At 47.7% G+C, this 15,908-nt stretch overlaps 1 protein-coding gene across 1 annotated transcript in view; it reads right to left on the bottom strand.

Annotated features, from left to right (window-relative positions):
- The window catches only part of LOC149279259 (laminin subunit alpha-5-like), a 47,877-nt gene extending 31,969 nt beyond the window's left edge, over positions 1–15,908 (bottom strand). The window contains exons 1-6 of the mRNA XM_089501380.1: positions 15,573–15,908; positions 14,057–14,209; positions 2,184–2,301; positions 1,031–1,149; positions 782–952; positions 275–372 (exon numbers count right to left, since the gene is read on the bottom strand). Coding sequence (XP_089357506.1) covers positions 275–372; positions 782–952; positions 1,031–1,149; positions 2,184–2,301; positions 14,057–14,209; positions 15,573–15,908 — 995 coding nt within the window. The remainder of the gene's footprint in view (positions 1–274; positions 373–781; positions 953–1,030; positions 1,150–2,183; positions 2,302–14,056; positions 14,210–15,572) is intronic.

The raw sequence follows: 15,908 nt of genomic DNA, 5'->3' as shown, positions 1-15,908 counted from the left end.
GCCCGAATATCTCCCGACACAGGAGGAGACAGACACGGTGTTTATAGGGGGATGTATATACATATACATACACTGTATATTACTGGGGTCAAAGGTTAATCCCTGGGGGTCACACACTGTCTATGATCACACATAGCCAAAGGCAGCGGATTCATACATTACCATACACCCCCCCACCCCCGCTGTCTGTCTGTCTGTCTGTCATTCCTTCCGCTGTGTTTCCTAACCATGTGAGGTTGAAGCGTGAAACCGGGTGAAATAAAGGCTTATTTACCTGTACGGGTTGACGGGGTCCCTGGCGTTGCACACCTCGGCGTGCCCGTTACACACGCAGCGCCCGCCGATACTAATGTCCTTAATGCTGTAATAATACTGGGATTAAAGGAGAAAGAACACAAGGTTAATTTGTTACCCGAGAGACACAGCATTTCGTCGCCAGTTACATTTATTTATATAGCGCCAGCAGATTCCGTGGCGCTTTCCAATCAGAGTCGGCGGGATAAATTTACAAGCACAAAAAGATGCAAAAGGGGAAGAGGGTCCTGTTCCCAGGAGCTTACAATCTAGTCGGTTGAGGGGGAGAGAAACAATAGTTACTATAAGGTAACCAGGTTGGGAGATCTGTCATCTTAAATTCTAACATTATATGAAACAGGTCCAATAACCCAATATATCAGCAAAAATAAGACGGATAAAGCGGACATTTAAGAACTAGTATGAAAACTGGGAGAAAAGCCCCCCAGCAGACGGATGGATTTCCGGATTTGCCCCGGATACTTACCCTGCGGGTCACGGTGGGATCCCTCAGGGTCTTGCCCATGAGATGTCCCAGTAAAGTGTTGGTCCTCAGGAACCTCAGACGGATGTGCGTGGCCTTGGTGAAGTTCCTCAGCACGGGAGAGTAGGTGAAATTCATGGAACCCGGACGTCCGATGACCAAGGACATCACCACCTGGGATCAAGTAACACGACAATCATTCAACGTTCCCGCGAGAAAGTCAACCGACGAAACTCGCCTCGAAGGACCCACCTCTCCGTTCTCCAAGGGCACGATGCGGGAATACTCTGTCGTACATATGACATCATCGTCATTGATGATCCTGTCTATTGCGTGACGCCCAAAGACCTCAATACAGTCTCTCTTAGAAGCTAAAACAGAACATGAGAATTAGGGAACTAGAACACGAAAAGAACATCCTTCTAGCTACTAAACTCCATAATAGAAACTGCATCCCAAGGATTCCATCCAAGAACAGAACACAGGCCCAGAACACAGACCCAGAACGTCCCCCAGAACAGGGCAACCAGAGCTTTTAAAAGACCCTTAAAGTATTTTAGTCACGGTTAATTCAGGTGAATTCAGGCGCCTACAGAACAGAACCAGGGCAGACGTGGGGGGGGGTTCCGCGTCTGTCCCACAGAGGTGGAAATTTGATGCTTGTTTTCGTAAAGGGTAATTACTCTGCGTGGGATTCAGCGGCTCGCGGTATTCGGGAAAAATGACCAGTTTAAGATCACCCGTCACCAGCACGATGTCTAAAACAGGGTAACTTTGTATTAATCGTGTTTTAGTAACGACATTCTTCTGGATCAGGATCTCGGGTCTGGTTGACGAGCGATCGGGACCCAAGAGGGTTCTAGAATCCTTCTCAGGGAAGATATTCCCATCTTAATCTAATTAGTGCTCCTAAAACTGCATCCGCAGAGCTAAATATATAGATGCAACAGAATGTTCGGGACGAGGACAGCGGAACCGCAAGGAACGAGCGGCGAAAGGGACTGTCTTTGAACTCATTGCGGGTTAAAGGTGCCGTTCCACTCACATAAACCCTACGGATCTCTGAAAGTTTAATCGCATAAGAAACTTGTTCTAGTAGCAACAGCCTATCAGTGCCTGCTTTTGTTTCATGTGACAATTAAGCATTCCCTGAAAAATTAGGCATAAAGTTACATAGGAGCAAGGACCACGGGATTGGATTGGGATTGGGCCACCCCAAGGAAAGTTATCAATAAAGAAGCATCGTGATATTGTTCCCATCAGAAAACGTATTGCGAGACTTTAATGGCCACACAGGTCAATTAGTTCACTATGGCTAACAAAGTGGGCTTAAAAGCTTGCGATCTTTATATATATATATATATAATGTGTAGAGTTATCGGCACCGGTGTGGAGCTGGACTTACAGGCAAAGTACTGCCAGGGCTGGTACGTGGCCCCGTAATCTGTGGACCTCTCAAGTACCCATAAATCCGGGCGCGGGGAGTTGGCAAACTTGATCCACACGTAGGCGACATGGAAAACCTGCGGAGAGAGAGGAGATCAGCGTTAACATCGCTCAGTATCAGCGAGCATCACCCGGCTGCCAAAGGGTTAAATTCCCCGGCGGTCACCAGTTTATCCAAACATTCAGATAAACTGGTTTTGGTTAAAAAAAGTTAAAAAACAAACAAAAAAAACAGGAGATAATAAAAGAATGTTTTAATCGCTGGGGGGTCGCCGCACCCGCCATGTTTCCCGTTCACACGTCAGAGCGACTCCTTTTCCCGCTATCTCATCCATCTACCTGCCCTTCACCCACCGCCCGGGGCCAGAACAGCCTCATCCAACACCAGGGAGAGAGGGCCGGGGGACGATGTATATACACGGGACGCCAGAGTTTTAACCCTCGCAGACTCGCAGTCCAGGAATTAAAACATAAAATGCTGTTTTGTTTTTTTAATAATTTCAGACACAATTATAAAATATACTAAAAACCGCATTTTACTCAAATTCCCTCCGAATCAGTTTTTTTTTGCGTGTTGTGTTGTTTTAGCGGGGAGGTTTGGAAAGCACTATTTAAGGAGAGCCCCGAGCGAGCGATCCGCAGAACGCCGGCCTGGGAGTTTCTGTGTCGGGGACCATAAAAGGGCAGATCGGCGTCGGACAACCTCAGGACTATTTGCCAGACTCAAGCCCGCTAGGGTTTATTACCCAGAAGCCTCTGCTGCATCCCAAGCAATACCCCCGGGCTTTGTAATTGGGGTCACTAGGAAATATTCACACTTACAGTACCCTTACAAAAAATTACTGCACTTTTTCTGAAGTAATACTGCTGTTTTTTGGACATGAAAAAACTGCAATACTGCACTTTTACTGCAGTATTACTGCACATTTACTGCAGTTGTACTGCATTTGTACTTCACTGTACTGCAGTTTTACTGCACTTTTTTTTTTATATTGCAAACCTACAGTTGTACTTCAATGTACTGCAGCTTTATTGCATTTGTACTTCCGTACAAAAATAACTGCCGTAAAACTGCAGTACAGTGAAGTACAAATGCAGTACAACTGCAGTAAATGTGCAGTAATACTACAGTAAAAGTGCAGTATTGCAGTTTTTTCATCTCCAAAAAACTGCAGTATTACTTCAGAAAAACTGCAGTATTTTTTTCGTAAGCTCTGCACTGTGCACTATTCTACCGGGTTACTCTGCACTGTATGTATCACCCTGCCTGCGGTCACAGTACACTGCGCTGAACATCCATCTGCATGTAGTCGGTGTGCTCTCCATTGTACCCGGCCCTCGGGCCGCGAATGGACAGTGTTGACACATTTTACCTGCTCCTCTTTGTTCAATGATTAAACACCTCGGCAGCCCCCCCCCCCCCCCGAATGCACTCCTCGCCTCTGGATAGTGTTAGATCGCGGGGCAGAGAGCCTGAACCGACGCTGGTATAAGCAGATACAGCCCTACCGGTCCAGGAGGAAAGGGAGACTTTTTATTGGGCCCGAAAAAGATGTAGCGTCGGGTAAGCTTTTAAGACCTCGGAGGTCTCCCCTTCAGATGGGTTCACATAATCAGTGAAAAGTTTCGGAGTTTGTTTGGAATCAGAGGCGTCTTTAATTCATCTTCAGGACTAAATCCAAGAAAGGAACACAAAAAGGAATAAAAGAGGTCAGATTCACCGAGGGCGGAGCCAACATATTCCGTGGCGTAGTACAATACAGAGTACAGAACATGCCTGCCCCCCCGGGAGCCTCCACCTTTCCTGCCATTTACCATTCACTACCAGAAGAGCTCAGAGGAGACGTCACCCGGATCCGACCTTCCGCCGGGAATCCGCAGCCAGGCATTGTGAGAACGCACTCTGTGCCAACCGGGGGGGGGCAGATCCCGTGCCAACCGTGGGGGGGGGGGCTACAATAAGAAGGGGAGTGCATATCAAACGGCAATGTTAGTATCTCGCAACCCTGGCACATAAGAGTTAAGTGTGAGTGTTTGTCCCACGCTGTGCCTCCCCCTCACCCCCTCCTCCCTGTCTCTGCATGCCCACCTCTCCATGTTGGCAGCGCAAAGGCTGGCATTGTTCCGCCCCGGTTCCCAGACCATCCTCCTCCTCTCAGGCCTTTCTCCGCTCGGCGCTGCTGTCAGCGGGATGAAGGCAAACACTCGCTTTGTGTTCGCGTCAACAGCCACAGGCCCAGCGCATGACACATTTATTCAGCGGCTTAATACAGCTCAAGGCTGCAAAACTGAGAAAATGAGGAGATGTGACCTGGAACAGCTTCCCAGTAGAGGTGGTAATATTTCACCGTAAAGGACAGAAAGGTGAATATGCGAAGCCGGTAGGAGGGCAGACGGGCGCGGCCGGTGTCCTTATCTGCCGCCGCTCGCTGCTTTCAATCAGTTTATACAAAAAGGACTTTCCGAACGTTATCTCTATTAACAATTATTTGCTTAAAGTGCGTCGGGAGAAGAGTAAATAAAGTAAATAAAGTTAAAACGAGTAGCGATTTTATGAGGACCGGAAAGCTTTCCATCTTACCCCCCCCCCCCATTATCGACTTTAATCCTTCTTGGCGGACGGCGTTTGTTGGAGGCGCCGCGGATCCCACTTTAGGGGCTTCCCCGGGTACGCCACCCCTTTACCAGGTGAACAAGAAAAACCCCAAACGGTCCCCAAACTATCATCACATAGCGGCCGTAAAGAATCGGAACTCGCAGAGCGAGACAAATCCTATCACGCTGATTCGCTCCCAGGAGCTTACACTCTATTTGTAAAGAAACTTAATAGGAATCAGAATGGGGTTTTTTTGCCCATTTTATCTCTACCCCTTGATCACAAACTGCAGAGACCCCCCAGTGCCCGCATATTAAGGGTCTGGAGGGAGGAGAAGGTTACTGTTGCCGGAGGGCGACGACGACTCGGTGAAGGATGGGGAGGCGTGGGGGTTGGAAAGCGCATCCCACCCACAGACGCCTGGCAGGGAAAGTGTTAAGCCTCCCGCGCAGGAGAGGAACCTGATCCTTCCAGCAGCCAAGGGGTTAATCCTGCAGTTACCATCCGCTCTTCACCTAGAATGTAAGCTCTGTGGACCAGGAATCTGTAGCCCCCCCCCTCCTGTGCCATATTGAGCTAAGAAAAACAGGCAAACGATGGCTGGCCACCTTGGATGACTACAAGTCCCATCACGCTCAACAGGGCAACAGCAGGCTAATCCGCGTGTGCTTTGGCTGCCCGTGTTTATAAATAGCAAATTTTGTCGCAAAGTTCTAGATTTGGGACAACGGCATTGGTTTCCATGGGAACCGCTCCACATTTAGAGAGTCTGCCCCCAAAAAATGTTTGCTCAGGACGGAACGCTGAAGGCCGCCGAGAATTCCAGGAATTTATAAATATTTGTTTGTTTTCTAAACAATATTTTGTATCCAGGAGTGGAAACCAAAACAGACGATAAACTATTCTATAGAATCCTAACAAATTTCAACGTAAAATACATAGAAAACGGGACGCCGCCTGTAGAGTGAAAGCTCCTGGGGACAAGGCCATCAATCGAACGTCATTTCCGGATCAGTTCCTACCACCTCTGTTGGGAGCGTAATCCACAAGTCCACTACCCCTGCTGCTAATAATGTCTAGCAGGCCTTAAACACTGGGATGGCAGCTTCTAGAGAAAGGCGTCTTTGTTCCATGACATAGATTTCCATGCCGGGGCTTCTATTAATAGCCGGCCGCCTGCCCCAAACGAAAAGCGAAAGTTCCAATGAAACTTTACCAATTTTCCGGGGAATTAGGAAAAAGTGGGGGGTTGGGGGGGGTTATTGAGTTTTGTACATAAGGGGCAAAGTTTTGGGTCCATAAAAGGATTTCCCTGGCATTCGAGACGTCCATACCTGGGAACTCGCAGGGATTGCCCGGAGTCTCAGGGTGAAGGGGCAGATTCTCCAGGTCACAAAGTCCGGCGCCGACTACCCCCGATATTTTAGACTCCCAGACGGTGCTGTGTTATGCTCGATTATCCCTGCTTGAATTCAGGTGACTCAATAAAGTGCATCTTTAGATATCGACGAGTCAAGGTTTCCGCGAAGGCCGTTTGGGTAACGCGTACGGCGAGTCACTGCATAGAATCTTTATGGCGGGGCATTAAAGGGTTAAGAGCCTCAGCATTTAGAAAGCTCCCAGGTATGAAGACGTCTCGCCAAAGAGCTCACAATCTAACTTCAAACAAATTCGTAAGTGGAAGGACTAGGCGAGCGGCGGCGGCGGCACGGAGAGGACGTACGGGGGCTGTTTGACTGGGGGGGGGGCTGTTTGTACAGAGGGGCTGTTATCTCGGTTCTGTTAAGGGGGTAATTATCCAGGAATCCAGATTTTACCCTCTCTGGGCTTTCATTTCCTACAAGGACACAACTTGAAAGGGCCCGCACCGCGTCCTCATTACGGGGGCTTTTACAAGCCGGACTCGAGATTACTGGGCATGGAACGTGGGGGGGCACCCCTCGCATTAACCCCTTCCCTGCCATAAGGACGTGAAAAATATTTTTACATTTTTATTATTATTTTTTTAATACATTTTTTTAAAAAGTGTAATTTCAAAGAAAAAAAGGGTTACATTTAGGAGGGGGGCGTCACTTGTGGCAATAGGGTCTCTGCTGGCGGCTACCATGGACTGGGTAGTCAGCGGAGGGCTGGTATCCATGGCGACCTTTTGGGAGAGAATTAGTAGGGCTTGGGGGGGCAGGGGGTATTTAACAATTGAGGGAGTTGAAAGGGCAGATACCAAGAATAAACTGATCTGCCGGGAGAATCTGCCCCTTTAAAGAGCCCCTCATACACCAAGTGCCTGTCATTCATACGCTTACCCCATGACAGCGGCAGGAGGCTGTGTACAGCAGTGCTGAGTATACTGACAGCTCCCCTTAAATCCTGATTCCGAAGTAGATCCTTCATTTCTCGACTTTGACAAATTTTTTAAGGGCATTTTTTTGATTCAGGACAAGAGTCTGGCCAACTTCTTCCGCTAGCCATTCCATGTACCCACCACTCTTTCCGGTACAGTGCGTGAGGTCTGGCAGTGCAGGGGTTAGGATAAGCCAATTCCTCAGCCTTGCAGAACAAAGCAGTGGGGAAAAAAAAAAAGAACATTTTTTGTTAATTAGCCGTTCTAGAAGTGTCTGAGGAATTTGAAATCCTTCCTCAAAGTCGGCATTCAGCCCCCTCTCCCTCCGCACACCTTCCAGTCCCAAGCTGCCAACCTGCCCCCTTCCGATTGTTTGCCGTGTGCAGGGTGAGCAGAGGGGGGGTGTTTGCAAAGCTGACAAGAGCTTAATTAACCATACATTCATCAAACAAGCACATCATGCATAGGGGCAATTAATCGGTAATGCCCCAGAGAGCCAAGCAGCGCATTCAGGGGCAATTAATCCAGAGATACTCGGTACGGTATGCTGGGGGCTTTTAATTAACCCTTGCTTGTCACAGAGCCTCACATTAAACTCAGGGCTGCAAAATTAACCCCTTATCTTACAGAAACACACAATGCAGCCAGTCATTTCAGACTTTTTGGGGAGCACTTTATTTAACCAATTCCTTGCCGAAGCGGGTATTTTTTTATCCTAGTTGTGACTTTATGCATTTCACTATGCGGGTCAGAATTTGGGGGGGGGGGTATGTAACAAACAGGTAACGAATACATCACAGGCGAGGCTCTCGGAAACGCAGCATAGGCCTCGCAGGATGTATGACGTCATCGGGAGAGTCTACGGGGCGATAGAGCCTATGGAAAAAACTATAGGCTCTAAAAGAGCTTGCAATCAAATAATTGGGTGTCTGTAACAAAGTGTACATGGCAAATGGCCATTTAATACATTAGGAGCAATCTGATCACTGCGACCACTTAGGGGTCTAATGATCTCCAGAGTCCGACGCGTCCCACGGCCTTCCGGTCATAAATGCTCCAAAAGACGCCATTAATGGCTCATTTCACGTCCAACGTTACTGGCGATTTTCTAACATCTTTCTGGAAGCGCAGCTAAATTTCCTGTTTACCGTTACGTCCCCATTGGGTTCAGCCCAAGGATTTCCTTCTGTCAAGATATCCGAAAGTCAGACACAGCCAAGAACACTAGGAGATGGCGGGTGGAGTCGTTCCGAATCGCTTATCCCTGCGTTGGGCCAAAACCAAAGAACGAGCCCATTCTGCCTGCCGGTTCCACCTGCTCGCTGCCTTTTGGGCCAAATTTTGAGCACCATGTCTCCAAAAATAAGCAATCGACGTCCTGACCTTCAAAAACCAATTAAGAGACGGCTCTGTTACAAAGTTTCGATAAGCGGTCTTATCGCCATAGCAACCAGCGGAATGATTAGAACAGCAAGAAACATTCCGAGGCTTGGAAACTTTGTAGCAAAATCACTTTCAACATATTACCCTAATTTCATGGATAACGATTTAATATATATATAATATATATATAGAAATTCTTGCTACATGGACCCAAAACGCTGCAAAATCTTCCTTCTCCTCCTGTTTCTTCTTGTTGACTTTAAACACAGAGATGGGTGCAAGTTGTGGTTTTTGGGGAGAAAAGCAAGAAAATCTATTAGCCGGTAATATTTAAAAGGATAATTCTTTTGCATTAGATGGATGGGGTGGGGGGAGGGGCGAGAGGATAAGAAGACAGAAACCACTCAATTCTTAACTTCAAATAATTCATTAAAAGCATTTTTGAAGCCGTGCCAATTCCAGGGGTTTCTCGGTGAGTGATTTCCGACCTTCTCAATAACCTCTTCATCTACAGAAGTCAATATTCTTCTGGGACGACCTGGTGAAGCCAGGCGCCTCGGCCTCAAGTATTAAGGAGGCACCCTTAACCCTTTCCCTACTGCCCTCCGGCACAGGTGTGTATCCCAGGTTAATCATTAAATAAGGTGTTTGGCAGCTTGCGGAGGGTTAAGTACCTTCCCGCAGTGACCCAAGTGTTTGAAGGTCTTGAGAATTTGTATTTGCTTTTCACAGCAGAAAGGCGATTTTTCCTCTCAGCTTAAGTAATCAGAGTCAGAGCGCTGATTATAATGTGTGGACAGAAGAATGCAGGGGAGAGGGCTCTGGAAGAAAGCGAGATGATGAAAGACGCAGAGGGGGCTGCTAGGTGCCGGACTTCAAGGTCGATTTTGTTGGGGGGAAAAAATGAACTTTTGGTTCCACTGACAGAATGTTTACAGCGTTATAAATCCGGGTCATACTAGAAATCGAGCGAGGAGTGCGTCGGGTGCCCGCACCGGGCAAACCTGATCCGACACACAAGACGCCGATCTCGTTTTCAGTTGAAGTCTCATTCCTTACAGTCTTTAACACAAAAACTCTAATAATCCTGCTCCCGAAATCCGACAGCGGGAAGCGGACGTCGTTCACCTGCTCGCAGTATGGCCGCTTGTTGGTTGCCAAGGAGACCGTAACGGGTCTTTAACTCCACCAAAACCGCCACAGCCGGGGGTGGCAGCGACCCGTCAGGTAGACCGTGGCCTGGGGATAACAAAAGGTTAACGTGCCAGAAGAGCAAGCAGGCTTTTGTTGCCGGTTTAGTCTTTACCTAGCAGAGGGCCTCAGACGGGGGCGACGACCAACAATGGCGGCAGCACATGAAAGCCAAACGCTCGGCTTTGTTCTACGCGCTCTTTGTGAGAGACGGAAAGCTGATCCAGAACGTAATCGGAAAATTAATAATCATCAGGCCGCTAGGAAAAACACCCCGGCGATCCGCTGCCTTGTCTCATAGAACACAGTTCATTATCGTAAAGGTTTTATTATTCTTATCGGTTTGGATCCATTCTGTATATTTAAGGTTCTTTGACTTCCGTGTAAAAGCTCTATCGGTACAAAACCATAAAGTCAGATCCAGGAACCTCAGGAAAAGCCCCCCCCCCCCCCCCGGCACCTTCTCTGGCGTCTCCTACGTTCCATCATTCATTGTCAAAACAACATAATGTATCGTATTTGTTAATTGTTCATTAAACGCCCACAATCGCCATGTCTGCACACGTTATCACCCTCGCCCTCTTTGAAAAGGTGCCTTTCAACAAAAGCCCTATTCTTGTAGTTACACAAACAGTTATTAAAATAATCGGAACTGAGCATTTTTCAAATGACGGCCGAATTAAACCTACATTCCGGGGATAATTCTCATCTAAACGCAACTCCTCAATTACCTTCAACAAAGCAGGTTTTAAGAACCCTTCACATGCTGATGCATTTGTCACAATGTATTACCCACTCATTGATCTTCTGCCCCGTTGGGGGTATTTGAGGACAGAGACGGAATGTTCCAATGGGAATATTAATCCTTTCGGTGAATGATGCCTTTTCACTCAATCGTATCCATAGCGATAACCTGTCAATCATCGCTAAATATCTGCACCGCCTTCGTATGGAGAAAAACCCAGCGTTGATTGTCGGGGCCGGCAGCGTCTCTGGCATCGCTTGGCGGGTTTGTGTAAAAATATATGAAAGAAAAGCAAGAATTCTTGGTAATTTAAGGGTCCCTCTTTTCCCACAACTCCCTGGGGATGCGCAGAATTGGGACATCACCAGAAATTCCTGCAGTCCGCATTCCTGGTCATTGGGCCGGCTAACGGCTAACAGCCACCGACCCCGATCTGACAGCTTGAGAGAGAGCAGGCTAATTCCAACTGCACCGGCTTGGGGCCACAGTAACCCCTTCTGCGCCAGTCTGCATCCAGGGCAAGGGGTAAAACAAAGACAGGGCAATCAACCCATAAATTCCGGCTTGTTGGGTGGCCCCATTAAACTGGTCAACTGGCTTGGAGGTTTAACAAAAACAAAACAAAACAAAAAAAAGGTAATAAACACCAATCAATTCACTAATCCTGAAAGTTCTGGACCATAAATCAGATACCAGGGGGTCTGCAAGGCAAGTTACACCCCCTCCCGGACCACCCTTATAATGGATGTAGACTTGAAAATAAACAGATGTAACAGCAATAACATACAATAATAATAAAAATTGAATTATGATTTTTTTTGTACAATATATATATCTATATATATACCGTATATATAGGAGATATATTTCCTGGGTATTATGCAATAAGTTGGGGAGAGTAATGATATTACATTGATAATTAGTACTGGGTTTATATTATATGTGCCATCTCAACCCTCAAATGTCTTCGTTTTTCTTTTTAAAGAAAAGGACCCATTTTGCAGGAATAGTTTCAGGTTTGCTTTGCTGTGAGGACTGGAATATTTTGTGATTGTCCCCCATACGTTAGATCGTCGTCGCCCCCCACGACGTGCCAGCCAGGGATTACAACAGGATTCCGCAAACAGCCCTGCAGCCGCGTCTTTAATGAATGAGGTCATCGCGAGCTCGTCTCCTGTTAACGGCAGCCAAGCGAGCGCAGGCCTGTAGGAACACGCAGACCGGGCCAGCACCGAGAGCTTCACCCCGGCGATCACAGGAGAGACGCTCCATTAACTTTTCGCGTCACGGAGAACACGCTCCTTGGAGTGCATGCGCAACAAACACTGAGACGCTCCAGGAAGCTTTGGTGTTCCATGGACCAAAACCAGTCCCTGCGACTCCCCGAGTATTTTACCAATATCCCCAAACGAACCCCAGGGGCAGAACTCGAGTGTGGGCGACCTCTTCATACAAACGCTGACCAAGTCTCAGGATACGTATAGAGATAAGGGGCATGACTATAGGCAGCGATTTAAGGTTATTACTGTTAGTTCTTGTTTTATATAGCACCATCATATTCCGTAGCGCTGTACAATGGGTAGACAGAACATAAGTAGTATATAACGTAACAACAACAACAGGCGAGGCCCAAACCCTACACCCAGGATCCTGTATCCCGCATTGAATAGAAGACGCCAGCCCAGGTGGCCACGTTAAAGCCAGAAAGAGCAGAGGTTTGGGTTTTTGACCAGCAGTGGTCATGGGAACCGACGCGTTCCACAGAAAGCACATCAGCAACTAAATTAAGGAAATGTTCCATACATGATGACTCTTAAGGTCTGGAAATGTCATATATGCGACTCATACGTCCGTGTAAACAGATAAGTAACTGTTACAGGAGAACGAGTGCCCTAAGGGGTTAAGGAAAGAATGTCAAACAGTCTCTTTTGTTAATGGAACTACCTGAGATCACAAGAGAACTTATTTTAAAAGGATGGCGGGTAAGCTCTCCGGATGTCAGGGCGACGGGTGCAGGTACAGACGGATCCGAGGATAACTGAAATTCCACACATCCCGGGGACGGGAAAACAAAGACATTCCTGATTCCAAGGTACCTGGCGGATGCTTCACGAGGACGGACGGACAGACAGACAGTAAGACAGAGCACCCCGGGGCTAATTTGTAGTCTGATTCTCGTTCTAATAATAAAATTACAAAGTAAACTTCTCTACGGGACGAAAACCTTGGAGCGGGGGGGGGGGCAGATTATTATTCATAAAAGGTGTGCGGAATTCTGATGCCCGGATTAACCCGGGAATTCGGACAGATCAGAATAAACACCGTTAATTGCAAAATAACAGTAATCAGCACATTTTTTTGATTTTTTTTTGTTTGGCTTTTAAAGAAAAGGGTCACAGGTCACTGAATTAATGACAACTCCCAGCACCCCCCCCCACACACATTTCACAGCTTCTCAGGCCTTTTCTGTAACAATGTATCCAACACTTAGACCAAAATAGAAAATATTATTATTTATTTGTAAATAAACGTCATGTTCCCACGTTCTACTCTTCTTTAAAAGTAAAGGGCCGGAGCCTCGCGTGAAATGTTTAGAGGCGCAATAATTTGGGGCTGTGGTGGGCTTGTGCCCCCCCATCTGTTTACTGGGTGCAAGAAATGGATTTAAGAATGTTGTGTCTGCCTCCAGTAATCAGAGGAACCCGTACAAGTATTAATTATCTAAAATATCATGTTCGAGGGCTTTTAGTGCGAACAACAAGATGTTTTCACTTAAAATCATCATATAACCTTTTAATATAACGCGAGCAGCCCGTGTCATTATCATAGACCTCGTCTTGCTTGGGAAACAAGGCTCCTCTTGTGTACAGAAAAGGTCATGCCCAGCGGGTAGGAGAAACCGTATCGGAAGGGCCACCTCGCAGGGAACCTCCGAAAAGAGTCGGAGGTCTGAGGACGCATTTGGAGGTTTCATGGCCTGGGAACGGACTGCGATCACATTTAGAGGCCATTACAGAGTCTTTAAAAGTGTTGGGGGGAGGGGCAGCAAGTAGACAATAAAACACAATTAAATGCCCCGAGCCCTCCTCCTCCTCAGCAGCCAAAAGAAGAACAGCCATCAACATTGGGGGCACAGAGGGGAGGCGGGTGATCCCTGCAACGCGTGGAGTGGAACTTATTCTTAATCAGTCTGGATGGTCAAATGATAAACACTTAGTGGGTACAAGGTGTTGGAGCAAGTATTAAGTTCTCAGAATGTTCTAAGTCACCTTCTCGTGGTCTCCTCCTTACACAGAGGTCTAATACACCATTATATTTCGTGGTGGCCAAGTGACCACCCTAGTACTCCTGCAACAAGACCCTAAATACTTCCTCCTCTGGGGTTCCAACGACTAATATCGAGCAGATCTGCCCATAAATATGACCTGACCCCAACATAGCGCTAGACTTCAGTACGTGGAACCCTCTTCCCGAGGTTATGAACGTCTCTCAAAAGATGCAAACATTCTATAGGCTTATGAACTACATGCTGGAACATGTCAGCGCTATAAGAGGGGTCAACAGAAAAGCACAAACCTGGCCCAGGTCCAGGGTAACGTTGACCTCGTTGTTCTCCAATCCGCGAGACAATGGAGGACTTTGCCACCAACGTTCCGTTCCATCGATGGCATTGGTGATTGGGTGAGCCTTCTCTCTGCTGTGAGCCATACAGATGTCACAGTACTGTCCCTGAAAACAATAAGACGGCCACGTCAGGTACATGGAGATGACGATGGGGGGGGGATATATATATATATATATATATATATATATATATATATATATATTACACACATATACAATATATATATATATATATATATATATATACTAATCCCAATTAAGCTCTGATTACATTACACTGGGGGGGGGGGGTTAACCCCAATTCATTTCTCTCCCAGACTTCAAAGAAGCCCCAGGAATTCAGATAAAGAACTGCAGGGGCAATTAAGGAAATCAGGGCCTTGGAGATACAGAGACAGGAGAGGAACAAGACAGAGAGAGGAGAGGAACGAGACAGAGAGAGGAGAGGAACGAGAAAGAGAGAGGGGAGGAACGAGACACGCAGTCCTCCGGTATATGGGGGAACATATAATTAGAGTGTGTTTTTTACCATTTTGCTGCCGAGGTGCTTTTAGATAACAGCGCATCGCTGCATGATTGAAATTCAATTAGAAGCAGAATTTAGTTATACATTATAAGGTCAGGGGGCTGAATACCGGTCCGCAAGGGCCACAGACATGATCACCAAACATGACACCCCTGCCATAAAGCGCACGAGAATGTTTTGGGGAGACGTACAACAGCAACCTAAAGCGCTATCATGAAATCCAGCTTCCAAGAAATTTGGTTCTGTTGCCATGGTGATTGCACACTAAAGACCTCTGCACACCCCACTTCCCGGGGGGGGGAATGACTGTTTGGCTGATGCCTCCTGTCTACTCAACTTGTTACCCCAAAGTTAGCCAGAAGTTCAGCACCACGGGCAGGGCCCCCCATTACCTATTATAAAGTTGCCCCGCACTCAGCCCTCTGGATGCCACGGGATGGGGTGGATCAGGAGGCATTTTTTTTAATTACATAACTGATACCTCCTGGGAATGACTTGTAGCCTCAATAATCATTTCATTGCACCTGTGTGAGCTTCTGACTCCTGCCCCTGGTGGTAACAGGAGGGGTACATACAGAGTCTGAATGATGAGTGGGGCAAAAAAAGGCACCAGTCACCCCAGTTCTGGCTGCATTAATATGGGACAAAGTTTTATTTACTTCTTGCATTTTAGGGAAACTCTCCCCACAGGTACTCAGTACCACTCTATCAGAAACCTCAGCAGCTAAACATCTATCCAGGGAGGGGAGTCGGGGGGTCTCAATGATTTAAGGGGGGCTGCCAGACACTGATATGGAGAACAGTCATTGTACAAATACAAGGGTAAAGCAGGCAACAAGCAGTGGGCCCCACACCCCACAGGGCCCACTCACAGTACCCACCACACCCCACAGGGGCCACTCACATACCGCGCCCCCATACCCCACAAGGGGAGTCCAGTACCTGGATGGTCTGCGAGGGGTCTCCGGACACTGGCCCCCCGACCAGCTTGCAGTAAAGCTCCTCCATGGCTCTGCCATCCTCGCCCTCCCCGCAGGTGGCCGTGGCCGAGATCCGGGTGCCCTCTGCCAAGTTGAAGTATGGGGGGTGCAGGCTGTAGCCATTTACGCCATTAGTGAGCAGTTCCTGGGCAGAGGCGATAGTCAGCAGGCACAGCACCAGCAACAGGTGGCTGAGAGTCCTGGGTACCGCCGGGCCACAGTGAGTGAGTCCCGGCTGCCCCCTGGCACAGTGAGCGATCCCTGCCATCCCCCGGGCGCGGTGAGCGATCCCTGCCAT

Source organism: Sceloporus occidentalis, unplaced genomic scaffold, assembly GCF_023333645.1.
Source record: "Sceloporus occidentalis isolate IW3139 unplaced genomic scaffold, rSceOcc1.0.p SCAF_173, whole genome shotgun sequence".
In the NCBI taxonomy this organism is placed as follows: Eukaryota; Metazoa; Chordata; class Lepidosauria; order Squamata; family Phrynosomatidae; genus Sceloporus; species Sceloporus occidentalis.
This window is presented reverse-complemented; position numbering and strand designations above follow the sequence as displayed.